This window comes from Rhinoderma darwinii, unplaced genomic scaffold (assembly GCF_050947455.1).
Source record: "Rhinoderma darwinii isolate aRhiDar2 unplaced genomic scaffold, aRhiDar2.hap1 Scaffold_235, whole genome shotgun sequence".
NCBI classification, from domain to species: domain Eukaryota; kingdom Metazoa; phylum Chordata; class Amphibia; order Anura; family Rhinodermatidae; genus Rhinoderma; species Rhinoderma darwinii.
Window position 1 is genome coordinate 32,123 of NW_027462651.1, and position 23,704 is coordinate 55,826.

The 23,704-nt window shown below is 42.5% G+C and overlaps 1 protein-coding gene across 1 annotated transcript; it reads right to left on the reverse strand.

Moving 5' to 3' along the window:
- Positions 1–39: 39 nt before the first annotated feature.
- AGBL5 (AGBL carboxypeptidase 5) lies at positions 40–23,077 on the reverse strand (the record flags this gene model as incomplete). Its single annotated transcript, XM_075848182.1, has 13 exons — positions 40–212; positions 2,758–2,867; positions 3,017–3,180; positions 3,319–3,365; positions 3,699–3,826; positions 4,239–4,436; positions 13,360–13,544; positions 13,800–13,990; positions 14,614–14,749; positions 14,906–15,075; positions 20,101–20,662; positions 22,222–22,299; positions 22,942–23,077. Coding segments are annotated over 13 exons (2,183 nt in total), but the record flags the coding sequence as incomplete, so codon positions are not given.
- Positions 23,078–23,704: the final 627 nt, after the last annotated feature.

A 23,704-nucleotide genomic window follows, 5' to 3' on the forward strand; every position in this document is an offset into this window, starting at 1 on the left:
GAGGTGATAACAGAGAACACACGCACAATAAACCGGGAGGGGGGGGGGTAAACATTGTGGTTCTTGGTCCATTCTCCAGTCTCAGTACATAGCACCATGAGGAGCATCTGCTCACAGGCAAACGATGGGGATCCTCAGCCCTCCGCACAGAAGGACAGGACGCTCTGATACGGGGAGAGATGAGCGTTCTCCGGGGAGACGGCTGGGCAAGTCTGAAACAAAGAACAAACAGATGAGACGAGATGGAGGGTAATATACACGAGCCACCCCCATACACAAGTGTGGGGTCCTGAGCAGCAACAGATCGTCCCATAAACCTTCACATGAAAACATACAACAGTCAAAGAGTAGTGTTACAATTCTGCAGGTTGTTACTGGAAACAGTCAGCAAGCTTGAGCACAGACAACCCCCCCCCCCCCCCTGACAGCTTAGCTGAGCTCCTATAATGCGGGGGAGGGGCAGTATTTCTTTCATCAGATGACTGCACAGAGCCTGGTGTAAAGACATATGAGAGTAAGCTCTGAGCAGACCCTGAACAAGCAGAGGTGACAGGGAGATTTCAGCTCTGAAGAGAATTGGGAAATGGTGTAAATAGGTAAAATGAATACAAATGATCTGTGAAATCCTCGATTGGCACCTGTAACGCTTGTATATTGCGGACAGTTTGAGGCTCTGGCTGCGTTACTGATCTGTGTTGTACATGTCGTATGATGGAGATATCCTCCCGGTGTGTATAAACTCGAGGTGCCGGGTCAGGACTGGACATGTGATTGTGTCCTCCCGGTGGGAGGTCTGATGTCTGGTTATGTGATGATAAACCTAAAAAACAACCTCAAAACAGAAGAAAGAGGGAGTCCCCACTATATACAGAACAACCAAAAAACAAAGGGGACATAGCATCCAATATTTATACCTATGAATGTATAACGGACACGTATCTTCATAAAATATACAAATCTTTATTGGTACATAATGAATAACGATACGTGATAACAGAAATATTGACAATGGTAAAATAAGTCAGATTCCAAGTACAGCCTCAGTGAGGTATAGATGTAATAATACCGGAGGGTATACAGAGTAATGATGCCAAATACACAGACACCATGTAATATAAAGGACATGTGCAGCTGTAAAGAACAGCATGGATACACAGCCCAAGCCAAAATAGTGACTATAGGGAAGTATATATATATACAGCCCTCTACAGAAAGCTATCAATAGGGGAAAGGCATATCACCAAGAAGAATAGAGCATACCTATAGACATGGTGCAAGGAGATGGACATCAGCCTAGATATGGCACAGGAACAAAGAGCACCTCGACACGCGTTTCGCCTGGGACCGGCTTCGTCAGGAGGCTGACTGCTTTAAAATGAAGGGAGGAATAAAAGCAAAAAAGCCAAAAACAACGGGTGTCTTCTATGCGCTATTGATCAATAGGATCTTCCAAAGGACGTGTATTCCAAGTTCCTCAAGGATAACGGTATAGTCGGTATTGAAAGGATTTATTGATACAAGAAGATATAAAAACACAACTGTTTAACAATGAACAGTTTCGAAACCGGACCGGTTTCTTCCTCAGGTAGTATGTAAATGAAAGGGTGGGGTGTCGGTTAAATAACCGAGTGAAAGGTCAATTAAAAACAAGAACTACCGGGTCAGATACACAAATAAAAGACACCAACTCAAATTACATATCAGAGTGTACATATGATTACAGTCAAAGTAAAAAAATATAAAATATATGATATATATGAACTATGTACAAATGTCCAATGAAAGATGATTCGTTTCTATGTGTTATTCTTGGAATATGTCCAGCTGTTGAAAACATCCTGTATTAAACGGGATTGAACGTATACACATTTACTTTGACTGTAATCATATGTACACTCTGATATGTAATTTGAGTTGGTGTCTTTTATTTGTGTATCTGACCCGGTAGTTCTTGTTTTTAATTGACCTTTCACTCGGTTATTTAACCGACACCCCACCCTTTCATTTACATACTACCTGAGGAAGAAACCGGTCCGGTTTCGAAACTGTTCATTGTTAAACAGTTGTGTTTTTATATCTTCTTGTATCAATAAATCTTTTCAATACCGACTATACCGTTATCCTTGAGGAACTTGGAATACACGTCCTTTGGAAGATCCTATTGATCAATAGCGCATAGAAGACACCCGTTGTTTTGGCTTTTTTGCTTTTATTCCTCCCTTCATTTTAAAGCAGTCAGCCTCCTGACGAAGCCGGTCCCAGGCGAAACGCGTGTCGAGGTGCTCTTTGTTCCTGTGCCATATCTAGGCTGATGTCCATCTCCTTGCACCATGTCTATAGGTATGCTCTATTCTTCTTGGTGATATGCCTTTCCCCTATTGATAGCTTTCTGTAGAGGGCTGTACATATATATACTTCCCTATAGTCACTATTTTGGCTTGGGCTGTGTATCCATGCTGTTCTTTACAGCTGCACGTGTCCTTTATATTACATGGTGTCTGTGTATTTGGCATCATTACTCTGTATACCCTCCGGTATTATTACATCTATACCTCACTGAGGCTGTTCTTGGAATCGGACTTATTTTACCATTGTCAATATTTCTGTTATCACGTATCGTTATTCATTATGTACCAATAAAGATTTATATATTTTATGAAGATACGTGTCCGTTATACATTCATAGGTATAAATATTGGGTGCTATGTCCCCTTTGTTTTTTGGTTGTTCTGGTTATGTGAGGATGCCAGGTGTTACCTGCTCCTTCATCTCCTCGGTTTGGTCACAGATGTAGAGCGGCTCTTCTGTCTTAGATCGGAGGATCGGCACGGAGCACACTGTCAGACTGGACGTTACCGCTGCCAAATCTGCAAAACAGCGTGCAATCAGAACGTGGGGACCACGTGAAGAGAGAAAAGCTGTACAACATGTAGTCCGGCATACGCAGAAAACAGCGCCACCCACAGCATAATAATGAGAACCCAGGACCGCACCCCTTAGGACTTCTGTCTCTTACCGGTCAGGGCGCAGTGCTTTAGCGCCTGCTCGGATGTGTATTTCCAGACTCTGAGGATTGGAGAATCCCGCTCATTAGTGACATGAAGGAGGCTCTGGGAGTGCAGGAGAGCGCCCCTCCGCACTGGGATTCGGCTGGGACGAACACCCAGGCTTTCCAGGGACCTGCAGGACAGATGGAGGAAATGACAGGAATTATAAACCTCACCGGACATTGTGGAGAAACACGAGTCACACAGGAGCAGATAATAATGATAACGTCTATAGAACGGATTATTATAAGAGACCTGGAGGACATGTTACCTGGAAAATTCGACTTGGTTATGGCTGCTGCTACTTTTTTGCAAATTCTGAAACAATAAAAAGGACATGAAAGTGTGGAACAAGTAGACCCCTGCCCCCTTTACTGCACCTGTCTGGCACTGTGCTGCGCTGATGGAAGGAGTAACCAGGCAGAGAATGAGACCTACGACTGGTATTATATGGACTAGTCTGTTTTTTATGATTTATGAAGCTAGAACTAGATTCTCATCGGTGGGGGTGGTTGGTTTCAAGTTCTGGAAAAGTCTAGACTTGCCCTTGGAGTAGATCACCACCAGGACTTATTATTGTGTGTCACTGGTGGATTTGTCTAATTACTGAGCCATCTCAAGCTCAGCCTCTCTTCTCCTCTCACTTTGTACCTGTATCAGGGGGACCTCAGTGTCGGCCCGGATCAGTGGTTTGCTGGTGTCTCCCTCCCGTAGACCCTTCTTCACCAGTGCTGGACCCTTGGTCTTGCTGGCCAAGGACAAGTTGAGGAATCCACTACCTGGTGCAAGAAAAACCACAGATGATGTCACCACTGACCTTCAAGATCACAGAGGACGAGTCAGGCCAATAATCATGTGTCTACGGAGATAAAATAATTGGGTCTTCTAGAGGAGATAAGGGGGAGCCCTTTATCTATGTAATGCACTGCCGATGCTGATCCAGCTAGAACGAACAACCAACGACTACAGAGTTATGGCAGCAGGAACCGTTTCAGGTCACCTCTTCCAGCTGGTTGGCTGAAAGGGTGCACAAAGGGAGGGGCAATTCCCCAGCTCCACTCCTTTACCCACCTGATCAACACTGAGGGAGCACATGCTGCTCCAGTGTTATAAGGGTGTCACAATGTCTCCACACTTCCCCAGGCAGAGCTCACAGAGAAGACTTGTGGACATACAGGGTTGGACACTGACCTGACATGCTGAGTGTCACTGGGAGTTGACACGATGGCTTCTGATGGACCATAGGGCGTGGGCTTCCACGGGTGATGAGCGCTGACAAGTGAGGACTCTGGGTGCTGGGGATCTGATGGCTTCCGGTCGGACTGTGGACAGCGGCTCGCAGTAGTGATTGGTGGTGCTGCTGCCGCCGCTTCTCCTGGATTTTGGTGTCTGTAAACAGCAAAAATCAGACGGATCACATAAAAGACACAGGACATGACCATTGAGCGTTAGCAGTTATGACATCAGTGATGAGTTCATGACACTTAACCCAAAACTACTGGTGCATAAAGAAACCACCCAGAATCGATCTTCTGTCAGGTCATAAGGTGCATGGTTTATCACATAGATGGATTCTGTAATCTCAGACCAGCACCGCCACTTCAATGCCCCAACTTAGGCCATGAGCTCCAAAGAGGGACAACCTCAGGTGCTGTTCACTAATGTGTCACATGTAAACTCACTATTCAAACACTATACTGCAGGCTTCTACCTGTGGCTTTCCAGTTTACCCTATACAGTATTATTGTCAGTCCCCAGCATGGCCGCCCTGTCCCCAGCAGATCATTCTTCTTGTCCTTCTCCAGGATGACTCCATCAGCTTCTTTATAACCAGCATGGCTCTCGTCTCCCAAACATGAACGCCTTCTCTATCAAATCCCCAGCATGGCTTAGCTTTCCTCAGTCCCCAGGACAACCCACTTCTTGTCATTTTCCCGGGATGACTTCATCAGCTTCTTAGTCCGCAGCATGACCGCCCTCTCCTCTCTCAAAGAAAACAACAAAACTTGTTCAAAACAATGGTCACTGGTGAGAACGAGAGGTGGTCTTATTAAAGAGACCACTATACATAGACTTTAATGTAATCGCCAATCCTTCACAATAAAATCTTGTTTTTGTTGGGGGGGGGGTTCCTCTCAAAGAGGTCATCTTCTGGGGAGGTTTCACTGTATTAACATAATGTTAGACAATGTGTAAGGATATCACACCATGCCCAGTCCTTATTCTCTAAACACAAACATCTACAAAAGATCAAGGAGTCATTTTTATCAGAGGTCATCCCTACCATTGGAAGCCGCGCATGCCCCAAATCAGAGGCGCAGCATGTTGCCCCTCCAAGCAGGATCCATCCGCCGTGTAATAATGTCAGCCTCTGCAGAATGAGATGGCCCAAGCTAGTGCAATGACAGATCACCCATTGGCTTTGCCTACAGCTGCTATAGAGAAGCCAAGGAATTGCTGGAGTGAGGTGAGGTTTTAGTACCCGAGGCCCATTTTCAGATAATCCGCCATGCATCGAAGATCTTCCATTACGTGCACGGTACAACCAAGAAGCGGTGAAAAGAACTGAATTCTTGCTTATTTTACTTTCAGAAACAGGAGAAGACAATACTACCGGTCCCTTCAGAAGTTACAAGAACTATTTGTTTAGATTAGGATCATTCACAAGATGCACAATGCCATGCGGACGGACCGTGTATAGCGGTGCATGGACTATACTACAAGTCCACAGTACAGAGCCGCCCTGTGTGCTATCGTAGGGCTCCTCTACAAGGCATCTCACTCTCTCCTAGACAAAATACTTCTAGTGGAGAATACGTCATGGAAAAATGGTCAATGTAAAAAGCTACAGGACCATGTCTATACAGCGCAGGATTCCTGTGTCCACTGTTACTAACAAAGCACCTTCTCATCATAAAGATTGTTGTGGATCGCCACCAATGCCCAGAATGTAGGGGCCACGGTGCCCTCCACTTATAATTCTCCATCAGAGAACACACTCCGACCTACAGCTGGGAATAGCCACACAGCCCGTGTCACGTAAATATATTAGAATGCCACGAAGTCGCTGCGTTTTCAGAAAAAGCCGAAGGGGAGCCTGCCGCAACACCCTTTTCTAAATCCATATACTATTCATTTTTTATAGTGGGAAAACACCTTCAAGGACCAGGAGACTGTAGCTACCTTCTCTTGACATGGCCAGAAGTTAAAAATTGACCCAAGATTGATAAGGATGGACCGAATGATGGAGAAAGAACCAAGGAAAACTGAAAGAGATTAAACTGCTACACTTTGAAGTTCAGCTTGGAAGTCTCGGCATGGAAAATGGCTCCGTGGTAGAAGCCGTAGGAAGACGAAACCCCCCCCAAAAAAAAAAAAAAAAAGAACTAGGGATTGACAATGTTGGAAGGACCTCAAACCCTTTGGGAGAATTGTAGCAGAATTACAGCTTTATGGTCATTCAGGAGAAAAATAAAAAGCCCAAAAAGACAAGCAACCCCTTCTGTAAAACATGGAGGAGGCTCTCTGATGTTTTAAAGGTTATCCCCCATCTCTAGAACAGTGATTATCCAGATTCTAAGCAGAACATAAAGAAATTACAAGACTGGCAATTACCCCCGGCAGGATAATGACTCGAAACCGCTCAAAAAGCAGCCAAGAACGGATGAAAAGAAAATTGTGGGCCATTTTGAAGAGTCCAGCTACAAGTCCTGATCTTTATCCCACTGAACATCTACAGAAACTATCAATTAGGAGAGGCCATCAAACCTGAGAGAAGTAAAGAAGTTTACTCTAGAGAAGTGGGTCAAATCCAAGAAGTGTAGAAATCACACTTCTCTGTGGATATGGCCTCCAGGGACCGCTATAGGAAATATACACTTTTTTTTTTTTATAAACATGCAGGACCAGTAGTGGCAGCCATATCTGTACAAGACGAAGACCTCTGAGTAAAGCAATTACAGGACTAGAGAGGTAGAGCAGTGTAGGGAGTTACCATCAGACTAGGCATTGGCTCAGAGATATACTATATAGACAAAAGTAGTGGGACACCTCGACATTACCCCTCCATGGGCTTTTAGGACACCCCACTATAAATCCAGAGTTGGTGGCCTCTTTGCACTAAAAAAATCTTCCACTCTTCTGGGGGCTTTCTATGGGACTTTGGGGTGTCTGAGAATTTTTGCCCATCCTTCCAGAAGATCATTTGTGAGATCAGACACTGATGTTGGGTGGGGGGGGCGGGGGGCTCGTAATCGTCGTTCTAGTTCCTCCCAAAGGTGTTGGATGGGGTTGATGTCAGGACTCTGTGCCGCCAGTCAAGTTCTTCCAGCCCAAACTCCATAAAGACATGGCTGGTTGGTTGGGGGACCTTGTGCACTGGGGCGCAGTCATGGGGAACAGAGAAGGGCAAAACCCCAAACGGCTGCCACAAAGTTGGAAGCTACAAATTGTCCAACATGTCTTGTGTGCTGAAGAACTAATCCTTCACTAGAATTAAGGGCCGACCCATGAAAAACACCCCGCATTACCCCTCCCCAACAAACTTTACAGCTGACACAATGCAGTCAGGTGGGCAACATTTTCCTAGCCTTCACCAAACCCAGACTCATCATCAGACTTCCAAATAGAGAAGCGTCACTCCACAAAACACAATTTTCCAGAGTCCAGTGGCGGTGGCTTTACACCCCTCCATCCGACGCTTGGCATTGTGCTTGATGTTCGGCTGGCATGCAGCTGCTCGGCCCCCATGTCCTGGGCACAGTGTTACATAGTTACATAGTTAGTACGGCTGAAAAAAAGACACATGTCCATCAAGTTCAACCAAGGGACGGGAAAAGGATGTGCAATGTTAATACCAGCGGAGGTCTGTACTCTGCAGTTATGGAGTCAGCGGAGCGTTGGTGACTTTTCTGCACTTTCTCCTCAGCACTCGGCTCCCCGCTCTGTAACTTTACGTGGTCTGCATTTCGTGGCGGAGTTGCGGCGGTTCCTTCCACCTTACAACAATATCACTCACAGGTGATGGTGGAAGATCCAGATGGGAAGAAATTTCCAGCCCTGACTTGTTACACCGGTGATGTCCTATTACAGGACCGCGCTGGAGGTCAGTGATCACAGACATTACTGGTAGAACGGGTCATTGTAAAGATAAGTGACTGCAGAGCGCGTGCCAAATGTTATACACCGGGGGGATGGACTGAAGGAAACACCGGAAATCAATGGTTAAGAGGGGGGCCAATACTTTTCTCCATATACTGTGTGTTTATTACCAGTCAGATTTAGGATCTTCATCCTCAACTCCTTATAATCCCAAAATAAAAAAACCTTGAAGATAGATATATATATAAAAAAAGTTAATACACGACAAAGACTTTAGAATATGAAAATAAACTTTTTTGAAATGTGTAAAGTTGATGACAGACTTAATATTTTTGCTTCACATCTTCAGTCAGGAACAGAAGTTATAAAATGATACTAAAAACAACCTAAGAAAAAAAACAAAAAAAAAAACATCAGAAATTTCATGGAGCGTTTCAAGTGCCTTTATCCTTCCGCTGGTATTTCCATCTGGTCACGTGACACAATCACATGATCCCATCTGACCACAATATAAATCAGCAAGAAAACATGTCGTCATGTCACAAGCACTGACACCTTCAGGCGAATGGATCCGAACGTGGCAGGTGTGGGCACAATCACGGGGGTGAATATGTGGACCCTCTAATAAAATAATAATAACAAAAAAAATAAAAAGGTCCAGAAAACCCCTTAGATGATCCTGTTTTGGGTGAGATTAAACTAAATACAGACACCAGATTTAATAGAAGTACAAAAAGGGTAAATAATAGACATTGTGGTTGGCAGTGACCTCCAGCCAGGGTGAGTCCAGGAACCGAGGTCAGATAAGAAAAGTCAAACTTCATCTTTGAAAACTGAAGAGTCTGGAGTCCCATCTTCTGTTACATCCTCTCTAGTTGTGGAGGCACCCGATACAAATTGTAGGATCTCCAACACTTTGTCGCTTTTTTTTTGGTTCCGACTTGATCCACACAGTGGGGGGGGGTCATCAACCAAGGACCCAATCACGGTCCTGTATTTACATGATGTGATGCCAAAGACCAACTCCCATTCAATGGACTTTGATGTGGTCTTCAATGTTCCGGTCTGCACAATATTGCACTTATTAGAGCAGAATTTTGTGCTCCAGAGCTGATCTTCCTATTATAACCTGGGACAGAACGTTGCAGTCGTAGTAAGCCCTTTTGCAATAAAATTGTTCTGGCCATACACAGACCTCACTGCTTTCTCCTCTTCATAGCCTTGAGACTTGTGTAGGATACACTCATAGCCATACCACTGTGACTTCACAATAGTATTTAGTGCAATAAAGGAAAAAAAATGGAATTGGAAACCATCATGAGGCAGGCTGTCTAATGCTGGTGGATCTGAAGTACTTATTGTGCACGGTTATATAGTACTGTGCTATGCAAGATGTCCTACGGTGAAGAGGCTGTAGATGTGTTTGCCTCATTAAACACATGAAGACCCAGGGCAGATATCAGGTATTCACATCTGAATCAGAACCTTGGAACTTTTATCTGTCCTGGGTATAAACACAAGCTATAAGAGATCAGTCATCAGCAAATACTATGCCTGTTGATGGTTTCCAGGAGGAGCAGATTTCATGAAACACATGATAGTAAAAAATAAAAAAAATATATAAATAAATAATAATAATAAAAACAGCAAAAACAGCAGCTAAAATACATCAAACAGAAAAGTCTAATATATCTCTGATTCAGTCTGTCATAGGAACGCTGGTCAGATCTGGGGCACATGGTATATTTTTTACTATACGTGGGGGCTACCCACCGGACTAGTCTGCATTTTTTTTCCCACCTAGATCATGCCACAATGGTCACAGAAAAGTTGGACATATATGTGACTGTCACTTTGGACAGCAGGTGTAAATAAAACCTGTGTGGCCCCAGCATCACTGGCTGACATCACCTTACCAACCCCGAAAATACACAGTTAGGCCCCATGCACACGACCGTGTTCGGTCCGTGATATACGGTCCGCATGTCGGCTGCATGTCCCGGACCGAACACAGTGCAGGGAGTCGGGCTCCTAGCATCACACTTATCTATGACGATAGGGGTCACTGCCTGTCCGCGGAACTACTGTCCCGTACTGTAATCATGTTTTAGTGTGTGACAGTAGTTACGTGGATAGGCAGTGACACCTAGCGTCATAGATAAGTATGATGCTAGGAGCCCGGCTCCCTGTACTTTGTACGGTCCGGGACAAGCGGCCGACATGCGGACCGTATATCACGGACCGAACACGGTCGTGTGCATCAGGCCTTAGATCCAATAAAGTCTCCAACTCTCCCTCATCCGAACAGCAAAAATGTGGCTTTAGACAGACGTTGATGGGATTCAGATCAGAACACACTTGTCAATGAGACAAGATTTACTCTTCATTCTTGAGGTACTGCTATGGGTCATTATCCTGCTGGAGGACCAGAGATTAAGACACAGCTTTATCACTCTCAACAGAACGAGTCTTGATTGTCTTCTGATGTCACCAGTCCCTGTAAAGATTCCCAACACCCAGTGCCAGAAGAAGCAGAGCATCATAGAGCCTCCTTCATGCTTCATGGGAGGGAAGGGCGTCTTCTCTACTTTTTACCTCCAAAAAACAAAACAAAAAAAAAAAAAAAAAAAAAACTTTCTCCAAGAGGGACTGGCCTTTCTACAAATTTCAGTCAGGCTTGTTTTTTTTTTTTTTGTATATATCCCTGTGTTTTTATCGGTTCTGTTTGTGCATCAGGAACGTTCTGTTCCAGTTTAGGAGTTAGGGACTCGCAAGTCTGGGGATCCTTGTCGTGGATTGCGAGCTTGCGTCCTTTTGGCCAAAATGATTACCAATACCCCAGGTATTTTTCATTATTATGTATATTCGCTTCTCTTGGACACAGCCGGGTCTTTGATGCTGGGAGAGCATGGTGTGTTGTTGTTTGGCATAGCAAGCAGGGTAGCCCGCTCTATGAATTATCAAGGCGTCACAAATAGGCTTCTACCTGGCTATACACGTTGTGCCTCATGACATACACACTATCCCTCCATGTTTCACTCACTTGCACCCCATTATCCATTTATTTCTATTGAGGCACTTCATTTATTACTGCCCCCTATATTTCACTTATAGTATTACACTTGCACACACTATTCATTTATTATTTCTTACTACACATCCCATGCACCACACACCATTCCCCTCAAGACTAGTGGGAGTGGCTATTATTATTTAAAGCACCTGCTCGCCCTTTCATCAGCATTTCTGGCCTGGCTGTGTCCATTTGCAAGTATGGCCTTTGTCGGTGTTTTTGTTTTGTAGGGGTCCTTGGATCTAACCTATCACTCTCTTTCTTCTTGTCCAGTCCCATGGGCCTTAAACCTTTATATCTTTAGAGCAAGGGTCGAGCTCCATGTAAATAGGCTGAATGAGGGATGGATCCAGATCCTTCGGACATGCAGCACCTGTACTACGAAGGTATAACGTCTCTAGAAAAGGTTTATAATAATATATGTAGGCAGGAATCCAGGTTTAAATCTTCTTACTCATATATGTATAGATGGTGTATTGTCTGAACAATGAACTTCAGCCTCTATAAACGGAAAACTCTTTGGACAAAATGGATTATGTTTTAGTGGCGCTTTTAAAGTTCTCTTTGGAACATTTTTTTTTTTTTCCTATTCCTAACAGCAGATTTTTTTCCTCCGGCTGAGAGGTACCGTGATGGGGACAGACTGCACCCCATTGATTAATTTCTGGGTTAGTGGGAGGATGAGGAGGTACCACGATGGGGACAGACCGCACCCAGCTGAATAATTTCTGGGCTGGTGGGAGGACAAGGAGGAACCGCGATGGGGACAGACCGCACCTCATTGAATAATTTCTGGGCTGGTGGGAGGACGAGTGAGTTGAATGGCGATTGATCTTTCTATACTCATCAGGGAGAAGATCTATAGATTATTATACTACACAACACTGACACACCGTACACACTGCTCGACGTCTGCTCTCTTAGTCATCTAGTCCCATATTCTATTATTGGTTATTATATTAGGAGTCTGTCTCATATTTCCTTGTAAATCTTCCCAGCAATGGTGATGAAATACAGCGGGAGTACACATATACCACAATGACGTGTGAGGTGCTTAGATGGAGGGGACACGGAAGCAGTGAAGATTATCAGCCTGAACTCATTTATTATTGACGTTTAAATACAGACAATGATACAGACATTGAGAACAGTTATTACAGTAAACTTAATATCACACATTCGCTGGGGTCAATAATCGGCCCCGACTATAACTCCACATCTGCCCACCTGGTCGGGGACGGGTATCAGCAAATAACAGAGCTTAAGACTACTACCGATCCGTGACCGGAGATATAAAACACAATGGACAGATGTATGACAACTACACACAGACTGGCGCCTCAATTACACACTGTATTACCACGACTGCCGCTACATGCCGGACACAACATACAATTATATAAAGTGCAGATCCCAGAGACGGAAAATAAGGACACTTTACCATGGAAAGAAAAGCACAATAAAAGCATTAAAAAAAAAAAAAATTTCAAGCATGGCAGGAAAGAACACGGAGCTGTAAAAGAAGGTAACCGAGGCGGGCACGGCCTGAAGCCGCCATATTGAACATGGACGTGAAACGTTCCATGTCAGATTCCCGATAAGGAGGCAATGAGATATCACGGAGTGATCTGATCCCTCTACTGATCACGTGAGTAACATACATGTCTTCTACAGGTGAATGGCGCCACGCAGTGACCAGATAATGGACCATCTCAACAAAGCAAATACAGTCCTGGATATAAACGTGTACCCTGTACAGAAGACCGAGGTCGGTAACAAGAAACGTAAAAGGAGGAAGAACTGGGATTATACCAGAGGAGGGCAAGAGAACAAAAGGTGGAATTGAAAATTTTCATGCGTGGAGGTCTGGCCATGGTCTCGGGCATCGTACAGTTCATCGTGCTCTTACGAGACATCTCCAGATCCTCACCCCAGAGAGAATGGAGTACTTGGGTGTAGTCAGGAGGAGAAGAACAGGCATGGTGGTCACACTATTATAGGATCATACATGAAGTCACTTTATAGTCAGACAATGGAAGGTCACAACACCGGGAGGTCACCTCCGCTTGGACCAACAACGCCAGATGTACTCTAATGGGGAGAGGACAGGATGCCAGCACTGCGCGGAGCTCAGCTTACCTCGCACTGGACCCAGGAGCCTGTGAACACCTCCTTTTGGGAGACTCTGGCTGCAGATGAAGGTGAAGCTGGGGGAGGGTCTGGTCTGGGGCGAGTTCTGTTGGCTGCTGCTGCTGCTGGTGGTGCCGTTGCTGAAGCTTCGCGCTCTGCTCAGATTATTCTCGGATAAGGAAGTCGAAGCAAAACTTGAGAAAAAAAACAAAACAAGGGAAAATAAAAACATTGAAATTTGAGGAGAAGAACCATGAGCAGCCATGTGTGCAGCCAAAAAAAACGGGGCCGTCACCAGAAACCACGGCTTTCTTTTTTGATGCCGGGACCTGACACATTAGAGGGGTTATCTAGCTTTGGAGTGTCGTGGCCCTTTTCTTCTGTTGACAATGGGCATCCTGGGTAGTCAGACCCCCACCATTCACACATTGATGGTCATAGTCTCTTACCTACTGGCCTTGGGAGGGGTCTTGGTGCCCTTCTTCCTGGACCCTCCACCAATGACTGCTTTGGTATTCCGGACATGTTTCAGCATCCAGGCTCGTAGGTTGGAGATGCCGCTGTACTCGGACATAATGAGACGAGGCCACGGGTTACATTCCTCCAAATCCAGGGCTGCGATGGCAACGGCTCTGCCAACCTGGCAGACGGAGAGAGGGTGCGATTAGTGATCACTAGATGCTCAGGACAATGCAGGGACTTAGGATGAGCCCTCACCAGCATAGATCAGGAATACAAATCTACGCAAATCACATCCTCCCCTGATAATGTACCAAGAAATGATGGGTGGCCCGCCGCAGAGAGGGTGCAGGTGTGACCCAGATATTCTACCATTTGGAATCAGCATAACCACGGCTAACAGACACAATCCTAAGAGCTTAGAGGAGTTCCCATAATGCAGTGCTGTATTTGGTGCGACCTCTACATATTCCGCTATGCAGCACATGCATTATGTAGACAGGGGGCAGTATAGCGGAGTAACAGTTTGCAGCCCGGGACCAGTAGAGGTGTGCCAACGAGCCCGGACCTGTTCACCAAGGTGAGGAGACCGCTCCGCATTCCTGCCACCTGTTCACAAAACTATTATATACAGGTGTGTAGAGGGCAGGTCCAGACTCGTTACCCAGGAATCTCTCCACCACTCATACAGGATACTACTATTCATGGCACTGGAGATGGTCAGGTGTGTGCCAGAGACTGTAGACGGGCACAGGGCATATACACAGAAATAACAACTTACATGGGGGAAGTGGCAGGAATTACCTGCTGAAATATTTCAGTGGTGAACTTGGGGGGGAAAGCCGGCAGAGGAGGAGGGGTGGCTCTCCCGTTGTCGTGACACGCTCCTGGGATGGTGTTGACGCAGCGCCCGGTGTTGTAATTGCACTCCAGCGTGTAGCTGAAAAAAGAACAGGATCACAATAAAAAAAATGTATCACAGAAGAACAATGATCCCGGACGTCGCAGTGTAGTATGAAGAGGGATGAGAGATACAGTCAGAGCAGACATGAGCAATCTATGCCAGCAGGGGGCGTCACAGGACAGGACTACTTACCTATGAATGATGCCGGTCGCTTTGTGAATGGCCACACGACCGCTGCCTTCCTTGGACTGACCGTCCCTCTTGTCCTTCGCATACATGTTCTTCTCTGAGAAAGTGCAGCCCATGAAGTCAAAGTGAGCGGAGTTCAGGGAGATGAGCTTAGGATATAACAAGTTCTCCACCTGCGAGGAGCAAATGACAAGTTACACCATAGCGGGCAGTATTATAGTAGTTATATTCTTGTATATAGGAGCAGTATTATAGTAGTTATATTCTTGTATATAGGGGAGGCAGTATTATAGTAGTTATATTCTTGTATATAGGGCAGTATTATAGTAGTTATATTCTTGTATATAGGAGCAGTGTTATAGTAGTTATATTCTTGTATATACGAGCAGTATTATAGTAGTTATATTATTGTATATAGGAGCAGTATTATAGTAGTTATATTCTTGTATAGAGGAGCAGTATTATAGTAGTTATATTCTTGTATATAGGAGCAGTATTATAGTAGTTATATTCTTGTATATAGGAGCAGTATTATAGTAGTTATATTCTTGTATATAGGGGCAGTATTATAGTAGTTATATTCTTGTATATAGGGGGCAGTATTATAGTAGTTATATTCTTGTATATAGGGGGCAGTATTATAGTAGTTATATTCTTGTATATAGGAGCAGTATTATAGTAGTTATATTCTTGTATATAGGAGGCAGTATTATAGTAGTTATATTCTTGTATATAGGAGGTAGTATTATAGTAGTTATATTCTTGTATATAGGAGCAGTATTATATTAGTTATATTCTTGTATATAGGGGCAGTATTATAGTAGTTATATTCTTGTGTATGGAGGCAGTATTATAGTAGTTATATTCTTGTATATAGGGGCAGTATTATAGTAGTTATATTCTTGTATATAGGGGCAGTATTATAGTAGTTATATTCTTGTATATAGGAGGCAGTATTATAGTAGTTATATTCTTGTATATAGGAGGCAGTATTATAGTAGTTCTATTCTTGTATATAGGGGCAGTATTATAGTAGTTATATTCTTGTATATAGAGGCAGTATTATAGTAGTTATATTCTTGTATATAGGAGCAGTATTATAGTAGTTATATTCTTGTATATAGAGGTCAGTATTATAGTAGTTATATTCTTGTATATAGGAGCCCTATTATAGTAGTTATATTCTTGTATATAGGAGCAGTATTATAGTAGTTACATTCTTGTATATAGGGAGCAGTATTATAGTAGTTATATTCTTGTATATAGGGGGCAGTATTATAGTAGTTATATTCTTGTATATAGGGGCAGTATTATAGTAGTTATATTCTTGTATATAGAGGCAGTATTATAGTAGTTATATTCCTGTATATAGGGGGCAGTATTATAGTAGTTATATTCTTGTATATAGGAGCAGTATTATAGTAGTTATATTCTTGTATATAGGAGCAGTATTATAGTAGTTATATTCTTGTATATAAGGGGCAGTATTATAGTAGTTATATTCTTGTATATAGGAGCAGTATTATAGTAGTTATATTCTTGTATATAGGAGCAGTATTATAGTAGTTATATTCCTGTATATAGGAGGCAGTATTATAGTAGTTATATTCTTGTATATAGGGGCAGTATTATAGTAGTTATATTCTTGTATATAGGGGCAGTATTATAGTAGTTATATTCTTGTATATAGGGGCAGTATTATAGTAGTTATATTCCTGTATATAAGGGGCAGTATTATAGTAGTTATATTCTTGTATATAGGGGCAGTATTATAGTAGTTATATTCTTGTATATAGGGGCAGTATTATAGTAGTTATATTCTTGTATATAGGGGCAGTATTATAGTAGTTATATTCCTGTATATAAGGGGCAGTATTATAGTAGTTATATTCTTGTATATAGGGGGCAGTATTATAGTAGTTATATTCTTGTATATAGGAGCAGTATTATAGTAGTTATATTCTTGTATATCGGGGGCAGTATTATAGTAGTTATATTCTTGTATATAGGAGCAGTATTATAGTAGTTATATTCTTGTATATAGGGGGCAGTATTATAGTAGTTATATTCTTGTATATAGGAGCAGTATTATAGTAGTTATATTCTTGTATATAGGAGCAGTATTATAGCAGTTATATTCTTGTATATAGGGGGCAGTATTATAGTAGTTATATGCTTGTATATAGGGGCAGTATTATAGTAATTATATTCTTGTATATAGGGGCAGTATTATAGTAGTTATATTCTTGTATATAGGGGGCAGTATTATAGTAGTTATATTCTTGTATATAGGAGCAGCATTATAGTAGTTATATTCTTGTATATAGGGGGCAGTATTATAGTAGTTACATTGTTGTATATAGGGGGCAGTATTATAGTAGTTACATTCTTGTATATAGGGGGCAGTATTATAGTAGTTATATTCTTGTATATAGGAGGCAGTATTATAGTAGTTATATTCTTGTATATAGAGGGCAGTATTATAGTAGTTATATTCTTGTATATAGGAGCAGTATTATAGTAGTTATATTCTTGTATATAGGAGCAGTATTATAGTAGTTATATTCTTGTATATAGGAGCAGTATTATAGTAGTTATATTCTTGTATATAGGAGCAGTATTATAGTAGTTATATTCTTGTATATAGGAGCAGTATTATAGTAGTTATATTCTTGTATATAGGAGCAGTATTATAGTAGTTATATTCTTGTATATAAGGGGCAGTATTATAGTAGTTATATTCTTGTATATAGGGGGCAGTATTATAGTAGTTATATTCTTGTATATAGGAGCAGTATTATAGTAGTTATATTCTTGTATATAAGGGGCAGTATTATAGTAGTTATATTCTTGTATATAGGGGGCAGTATTATAGTAGTTATATTCTTGTATATAGGAGCAGTATTATAGTAGTTATATTCTTGTATATAGGAGGCAGTATTATAGTAGTTATATTCTTGTATATAGGGGGCAGTATTATAGTAGTTATATTCTTGTATATAAGGGGCAGTATTATAGTAGTTATATTCTTGTATATAGGGGGCAGTATTATGGTAGTTCTATTCTTGTATATAGGAGCAGTATTATAGTAGTTATAGTCTTGTATATAGGAGCAGTATTATAGTAGTTCTATTCTTGTATATAGGAGGCAGTATTATAGTAGTTATATTCTTGTAAATAGGGGGCAGTATTATAGTAGTTGTATTCTTGTATATAGGGGCAGTATTATAGTAGTTATATTCTTGTATATAGGGGCAGTATTATAGTAGTTATAGTCTTGTATATAGGAGCAGTATTATAGTAGTTCTATTCTTGTATATAGAAGCAGTATTATAGTAGTTCTATTCTTGCATATAAGGGCAGTATTATAGTAGTTATATTCTTGTATATAGGGGGCAGTATTATAGTAGTTATATTCTTGTATATAGGGGCAGTATTATAGTAGTTATATTCTTGTATACAGAAGGCAGTATTATAGTAGTTATATTCTTGTATATAGAGGGCAGTATTATAGTAGTTATATTCTTGCATATAGGGGGCAGTATTATAGTAGTTATATTCTTGTATATAGGGGCAGTATTTTAGTAGTTCTATTCTTGTATATAGGGGCAGTGTTATAGTAGTTATATTCTTGTATACAGAAGGCAGTATTATAGTAGTTATATTCTTGTATATAGGAGCAGTATTATAGTAGTTATATTCTTGTATATAGAGGACAGTATTATAGTAGTTATATTCTTGTATATAGGGGCAGTATTATAGTAGTTATATTCTTGTATATAGGTGGCAGTATTATAGTAGTTATATTCTTGTATATAGGAGGCAGTATTATAGTAGTTATATTCTTGTATATAGGGGGCAGTATTACAGTAGTTATATTCTTGTATATAGGAGGCAGTATTATAGTCGTTATATTCTTGTATATAGGAACAGTATTATAGTAGTTATATTCTTGTATATAGAAGCAGTATTATAGTAGTTATATTCTTGTATATAGGAGGCAGTATTATAGTCGTTATATTCTTGTATATAGGAGCAGTATTATAGTAGTTATATTCTTGTATATGGAGGCAGTATTATAGTAGTTATATTCTTGTATATAGGGGGCAGTATTATAGTAGTTATATTCTTGTATATAGGGAGGCAGTATTATAGTAGTTATATTCTTGTATATAGGAGCAGTATTATAGTAGTTATATTCTTGTATATAGGGGCAGTATTATAGTAGTTATATTCTTGTATATAGGAGCAGTATTATAGTAATTATATTCTTGTATATAGGATCAGTATTATAGTAGTTATATCTTGTATATAGGGGGCAGTATTATAGTAGTTATATTCTTGTATATAGGGAGCAGTATTATAGCAGTTATATTCTTGTATATAGGGGGCAGTATTATAGTAGTTATATTCTTGTATATAGGGGCAGTATTATAGTAGTAATATTCTTGTATATAGGGGGCAGTGTTATAGTAGTTATATTCTTGTATATAGGGGCAGTATTATAGTAGTAATATTCTTGTATATAGGGGGCAGTGTTATAGTAGTTATATTCTTGTATATAGGAGCAGTATTATAGTAGTGATATTCTTGTATATAGGGGGGCAGTATTATAGTAGTTATATTCTTGTATATAGGAGCAGTATTATAGTAGTTATATTCTTGTATATAGGGGCAGTATTATAGTAGATATATTCTTGTATATAGAGCAGTATTATAGTAGTTATATTCTTGTATATAGGAGCAGTATTATAGTAGTTATATTCTTGTATATAGGAGCAGTATTATAGTAGTTATATTCTTGTATATAGCGGGCAGTATTATAGTAGTTATATTCTTGTATATAGGGGGCAGTATTATAGTAGTTATATTCTTGTATATAGGGGCAGTATTATAGTAGTAATATTCTTGTATATAGGGGGCAGTATTATAGTAGTTATATTCTTGTATATAGGGAGCAGTATTATAGTAGTTATATTCTTGTATATAGGGGGCAGTATTATAGTAGTTATATTCTTGTATATAGGGGCAGTATTATAGTAGTAATATTCTTGTATATAAGGGGGGGGGGGGAGTATTATATTATTTTCTTGTATAGTATGATTTAGCACTTTATGGATGTGATGTGTGCTGATTTTTTCAGTATTCTTGTACATAGGGGGCAGTAACATAACACTATTATAGCAGCCTGCAGTCACCTGGTCATTCTCATCTGTGAAGTAGTTCCCATACATGAAGCAGCCTCTTTTAGAAGCATGACCATGAAGGTCCACATAGAAGGCAATTCCACTTTCTTTAGGAGGAATAGAGGACGTGGGCCCATTGTTCCGGTCACTGTCCAAATGGGACTCACAACGATCACCCCCTTTAGCCTTGAGATCCGGCCCCAAGGCACAAAATTCTTTTTCCTGAATGACTTCCTCATGCTCAGGCAGGATGGTGGCTTCTTGTGCGAGGGTCTGAGATGAGACGTATGCACCTTCCCTGCCTAAACTATTCAAAATGTTGTTGGTCTTCACCATGTCGGACAGTTTGTCCTCTGTGGGGCGCTGTGACGTGGAATGATTCATAGTCTTTGGTCGGAGTGCGGGGTTAGAGGGGGAAAGAGTTGCGGAATTCCTCCAGTTGGGATCATTGGGATGGACGCGGTTATGAATGTGGTGGTAAAGAAGAACAGATTTCACTCCGTAGACCGATGGGTGAAGCTCAAAGTCTGGAGCAAGATACTGCCGATTTAGGTTTACTCCCCGGGTATCTGTCCTGAAAAAGAAGGCAAAAACATCGCAAGAAACAGACAAATAAGTGTGAATAATCAAGGAGCAGCGAGCAAGGTCGTACACCAACGTCCTGCAGATGCACCTTCAACACTACATTAGGAATAATCTCTATGGTTTAAAAAAAGGGGACTGAGTACTCACCGTAAAACCAGTCGTCGGCGAGTCCATTGGGGTACACAGACCAGGGATATATGTGGTTACCAATAGGACGCGTGACACTAAGAAAAATGAAGCGTTGGCCCCTCATACAGGATTAAGGAAAACAACATCAGAGCCAGAGAGAAGGAAACCATCTAATGGACCAGATCTAGAAACAAATAGGTGGGAGCAGTGTCCCCCATGGACTGGAAGTGTGCGTAAGACCAGACCTTGCAAACCTGAAGGGCAGAAGCCGGATTCCATCAGAGCCACCAACGTAAAATCCCGGGTAGGAGTGAAAGACCGATAGGGGGGGAATCATGCAAGTAACCTCTTCAAGGAAAGTCTGGACGTCAGATTTGGACACCAGTAGTCGGTTAAGGAGTATAACCACAAAGACACCTGCCCCTTAAGTGAACTGAGGGCAGGACCGCGATTCAACCCTTCTTGGAGGAATGACAGATTCCTCGACAGAGAAAAAAAAAAGGGACGTAGATTCCAATCCTTGCCCCAACATTAGTAGGTCTTTCAAGTACAGTGGTAAATATGGGCTGAAGAAGGTTTTCTAGCCTTCAACAGGAGACGATTACCCGCTCAGACAAGGTTAGGCTCTCAGAACTGTGGCTTTAACAGCCTCTCCATTAAATGTAGCGACTAAATTTGGGAGAGGTCCCTGAGAGCAGATTGTGCCTGAGGGACAATGGCCAAGGAACGTTGGTCAGCAGAGCCACCACATTGGCGTACCAACAATGACCCATGCAGTCCAGAGTTACAAGGATGGTAGGAGCCTTTTGCAGCATTGATCCTCACGAGAAGGCTTGGAAGAAGGGGCAGCGGGGGGGGCTTGGTAGAGGTGAATCCAGTTAAATTTTAGAGAGACCAGAGAGTGTCGACCACACATACTTTCGGATCTCGAGCCCGAGATATAGATTGGGGAATCTACAGTTTAATCTGGATGCCCTCAAACCCACGTCTGATTTGCATACTATATTATTACTGGCTGCCATTGCTGCTGAACTACGCTTTCCTCCTTAGTGATTCTGATCTTGTCCGTCTGGACTCTGATTGGACAGCAGGGTCGCCTAATGTCGGAGACACAGGAAGACCGCCCTCAATTCAAAGAGGGTAATGGGAAGACGGGATTCCTTTCGGGACCACAGGACCGGCCAGTGGAGGGGAACAAAAGGAGCAGCCCTGGGGTATGGCTGGAGAGGAAAGCCACCAGCTGAGGGACGTTCATACAGTCAGGGGAAGTTAGATTTGTCGGTCCAATGAATCTGGAGTGGTTCCACCGAGAGAGGATTGCCCTTTGAAATGGACGAGTGTGAAACTGGACAAAAAGGAATGGCCTCGATCGAAGCCACCATAGTGCCAAAGACTCAAGCAGAAGTGGGAGCCCCTCACTCCCTGTTGAATTTGTCTGGCGGAAGAAACACCCGTGCTGACTGGCTGACAAACATCATACCAAAGAAGGCAATCTTCCTGCAAGTAGTCAGGCAGGATTTAAAGATGATTATCCAACCGAATTGGGTCAGGGTATTCAGTGTGATCTGGAGACCGGGTCTGTTGTCCCCCCTGGAAGGATACTTGATCAGGATGTTGTAGAACGAAGAAGAACCAGTTTCACAGAGAAAATTTTGGGTATATTCGGTTGGGCCGTTGCCAGGACGAACAAGAGTGCCACAAACAGAGAATGGTTAGGAGGTGCTGATAGAACGGGCAAATGGGGACGACGAGTACGCATCTTGTGTCCACAGAAGACAGAAAATCCCCCTGTCCCATCGAAGCGATGACTAAGTGGAGGGCCTCCAAGTGGAAATGGTGAACCCCGATGTAGGCATTCATGCGTTTGTCGATCCCATGCTGGAGCAAAAACCACAATAATTCTGATCGTGAGGGTTGTGGATGATTACTTCTCGACTCAAGAGCGAGTCTATCGCCTGAAAATAGGCGTCTGCCCTGGCAGGTTATGGACGAGGCGTGGACTGGAAGAATTGGTCGGGTGGTAGGCTTACTACTCTATTTTGTACCCAGAGGATAGGACTTTCTCACGTCACGGATGCCTGGGTGCAGGAAGCCACACAGAAGCCTGCCCCCGCACCGGAGACTCAAGTGGGGACGCACCTAGGCCGAGCTTGTTTTACCCAATACAGGCTTTGCAGTCTGCGGACGGGGACGCCAAGAGGGACGGTTCTTGAAGCAGGGCTTGTATTTGGAGTACTGTTGGGACAGTTGCCTAGATGCTCGCTGACTGAGAAATCTGTGAAATGGAAGAAAACAAGGTCCAGGTTGTGGCATAACAGACTTTGGTCTGAGGCAGGCGAGAGCTCATTCCACATGTTGCTTCCGAAATGATCTCATCTAGGAGGCCCAAACCTGCAAAATTAAGAGCTATTAAGGATCACTTTCAAGCAGTGTCGTCAGACCAGCCTTTATAAGCCAGGCAGTTCTGCGGATAGAAACAATGGAAGCAGAGGCGCTGGCCACAAGGGGTCCTGTATCCAGAGAGCTTCATACAGATAGTTTGTTGCAATAGACAGCTGATGAGAGGTCTACTAATTCTTCAGTGTGCGTTCCAGAGAGAATATCGTGGCGAGGACGGCGAACCCATTCAACGGAGGCTCTGCTGACCCAATCAGTAGTGAAAATCGGTCTCAAAGTCAAGCCGGTAGCTTCAAAGTAGAACCTAGAGAAAAACTATGCGGCAGTCCAAAGAATCGCAAAAAGAGACCACGTCCGCCGTAGGAATAGTAGTTGCCTTGGCTAGGTGACAGACCGTTCAGTCCACCGCTGGCGATTCAGCCCCTCTGGAGGTAATGTTACATTAAGATCCAACTGAGAGGCATGGGCAAACCTTGTCAGGGTGTTTCCATTCCTTGGAAACAAC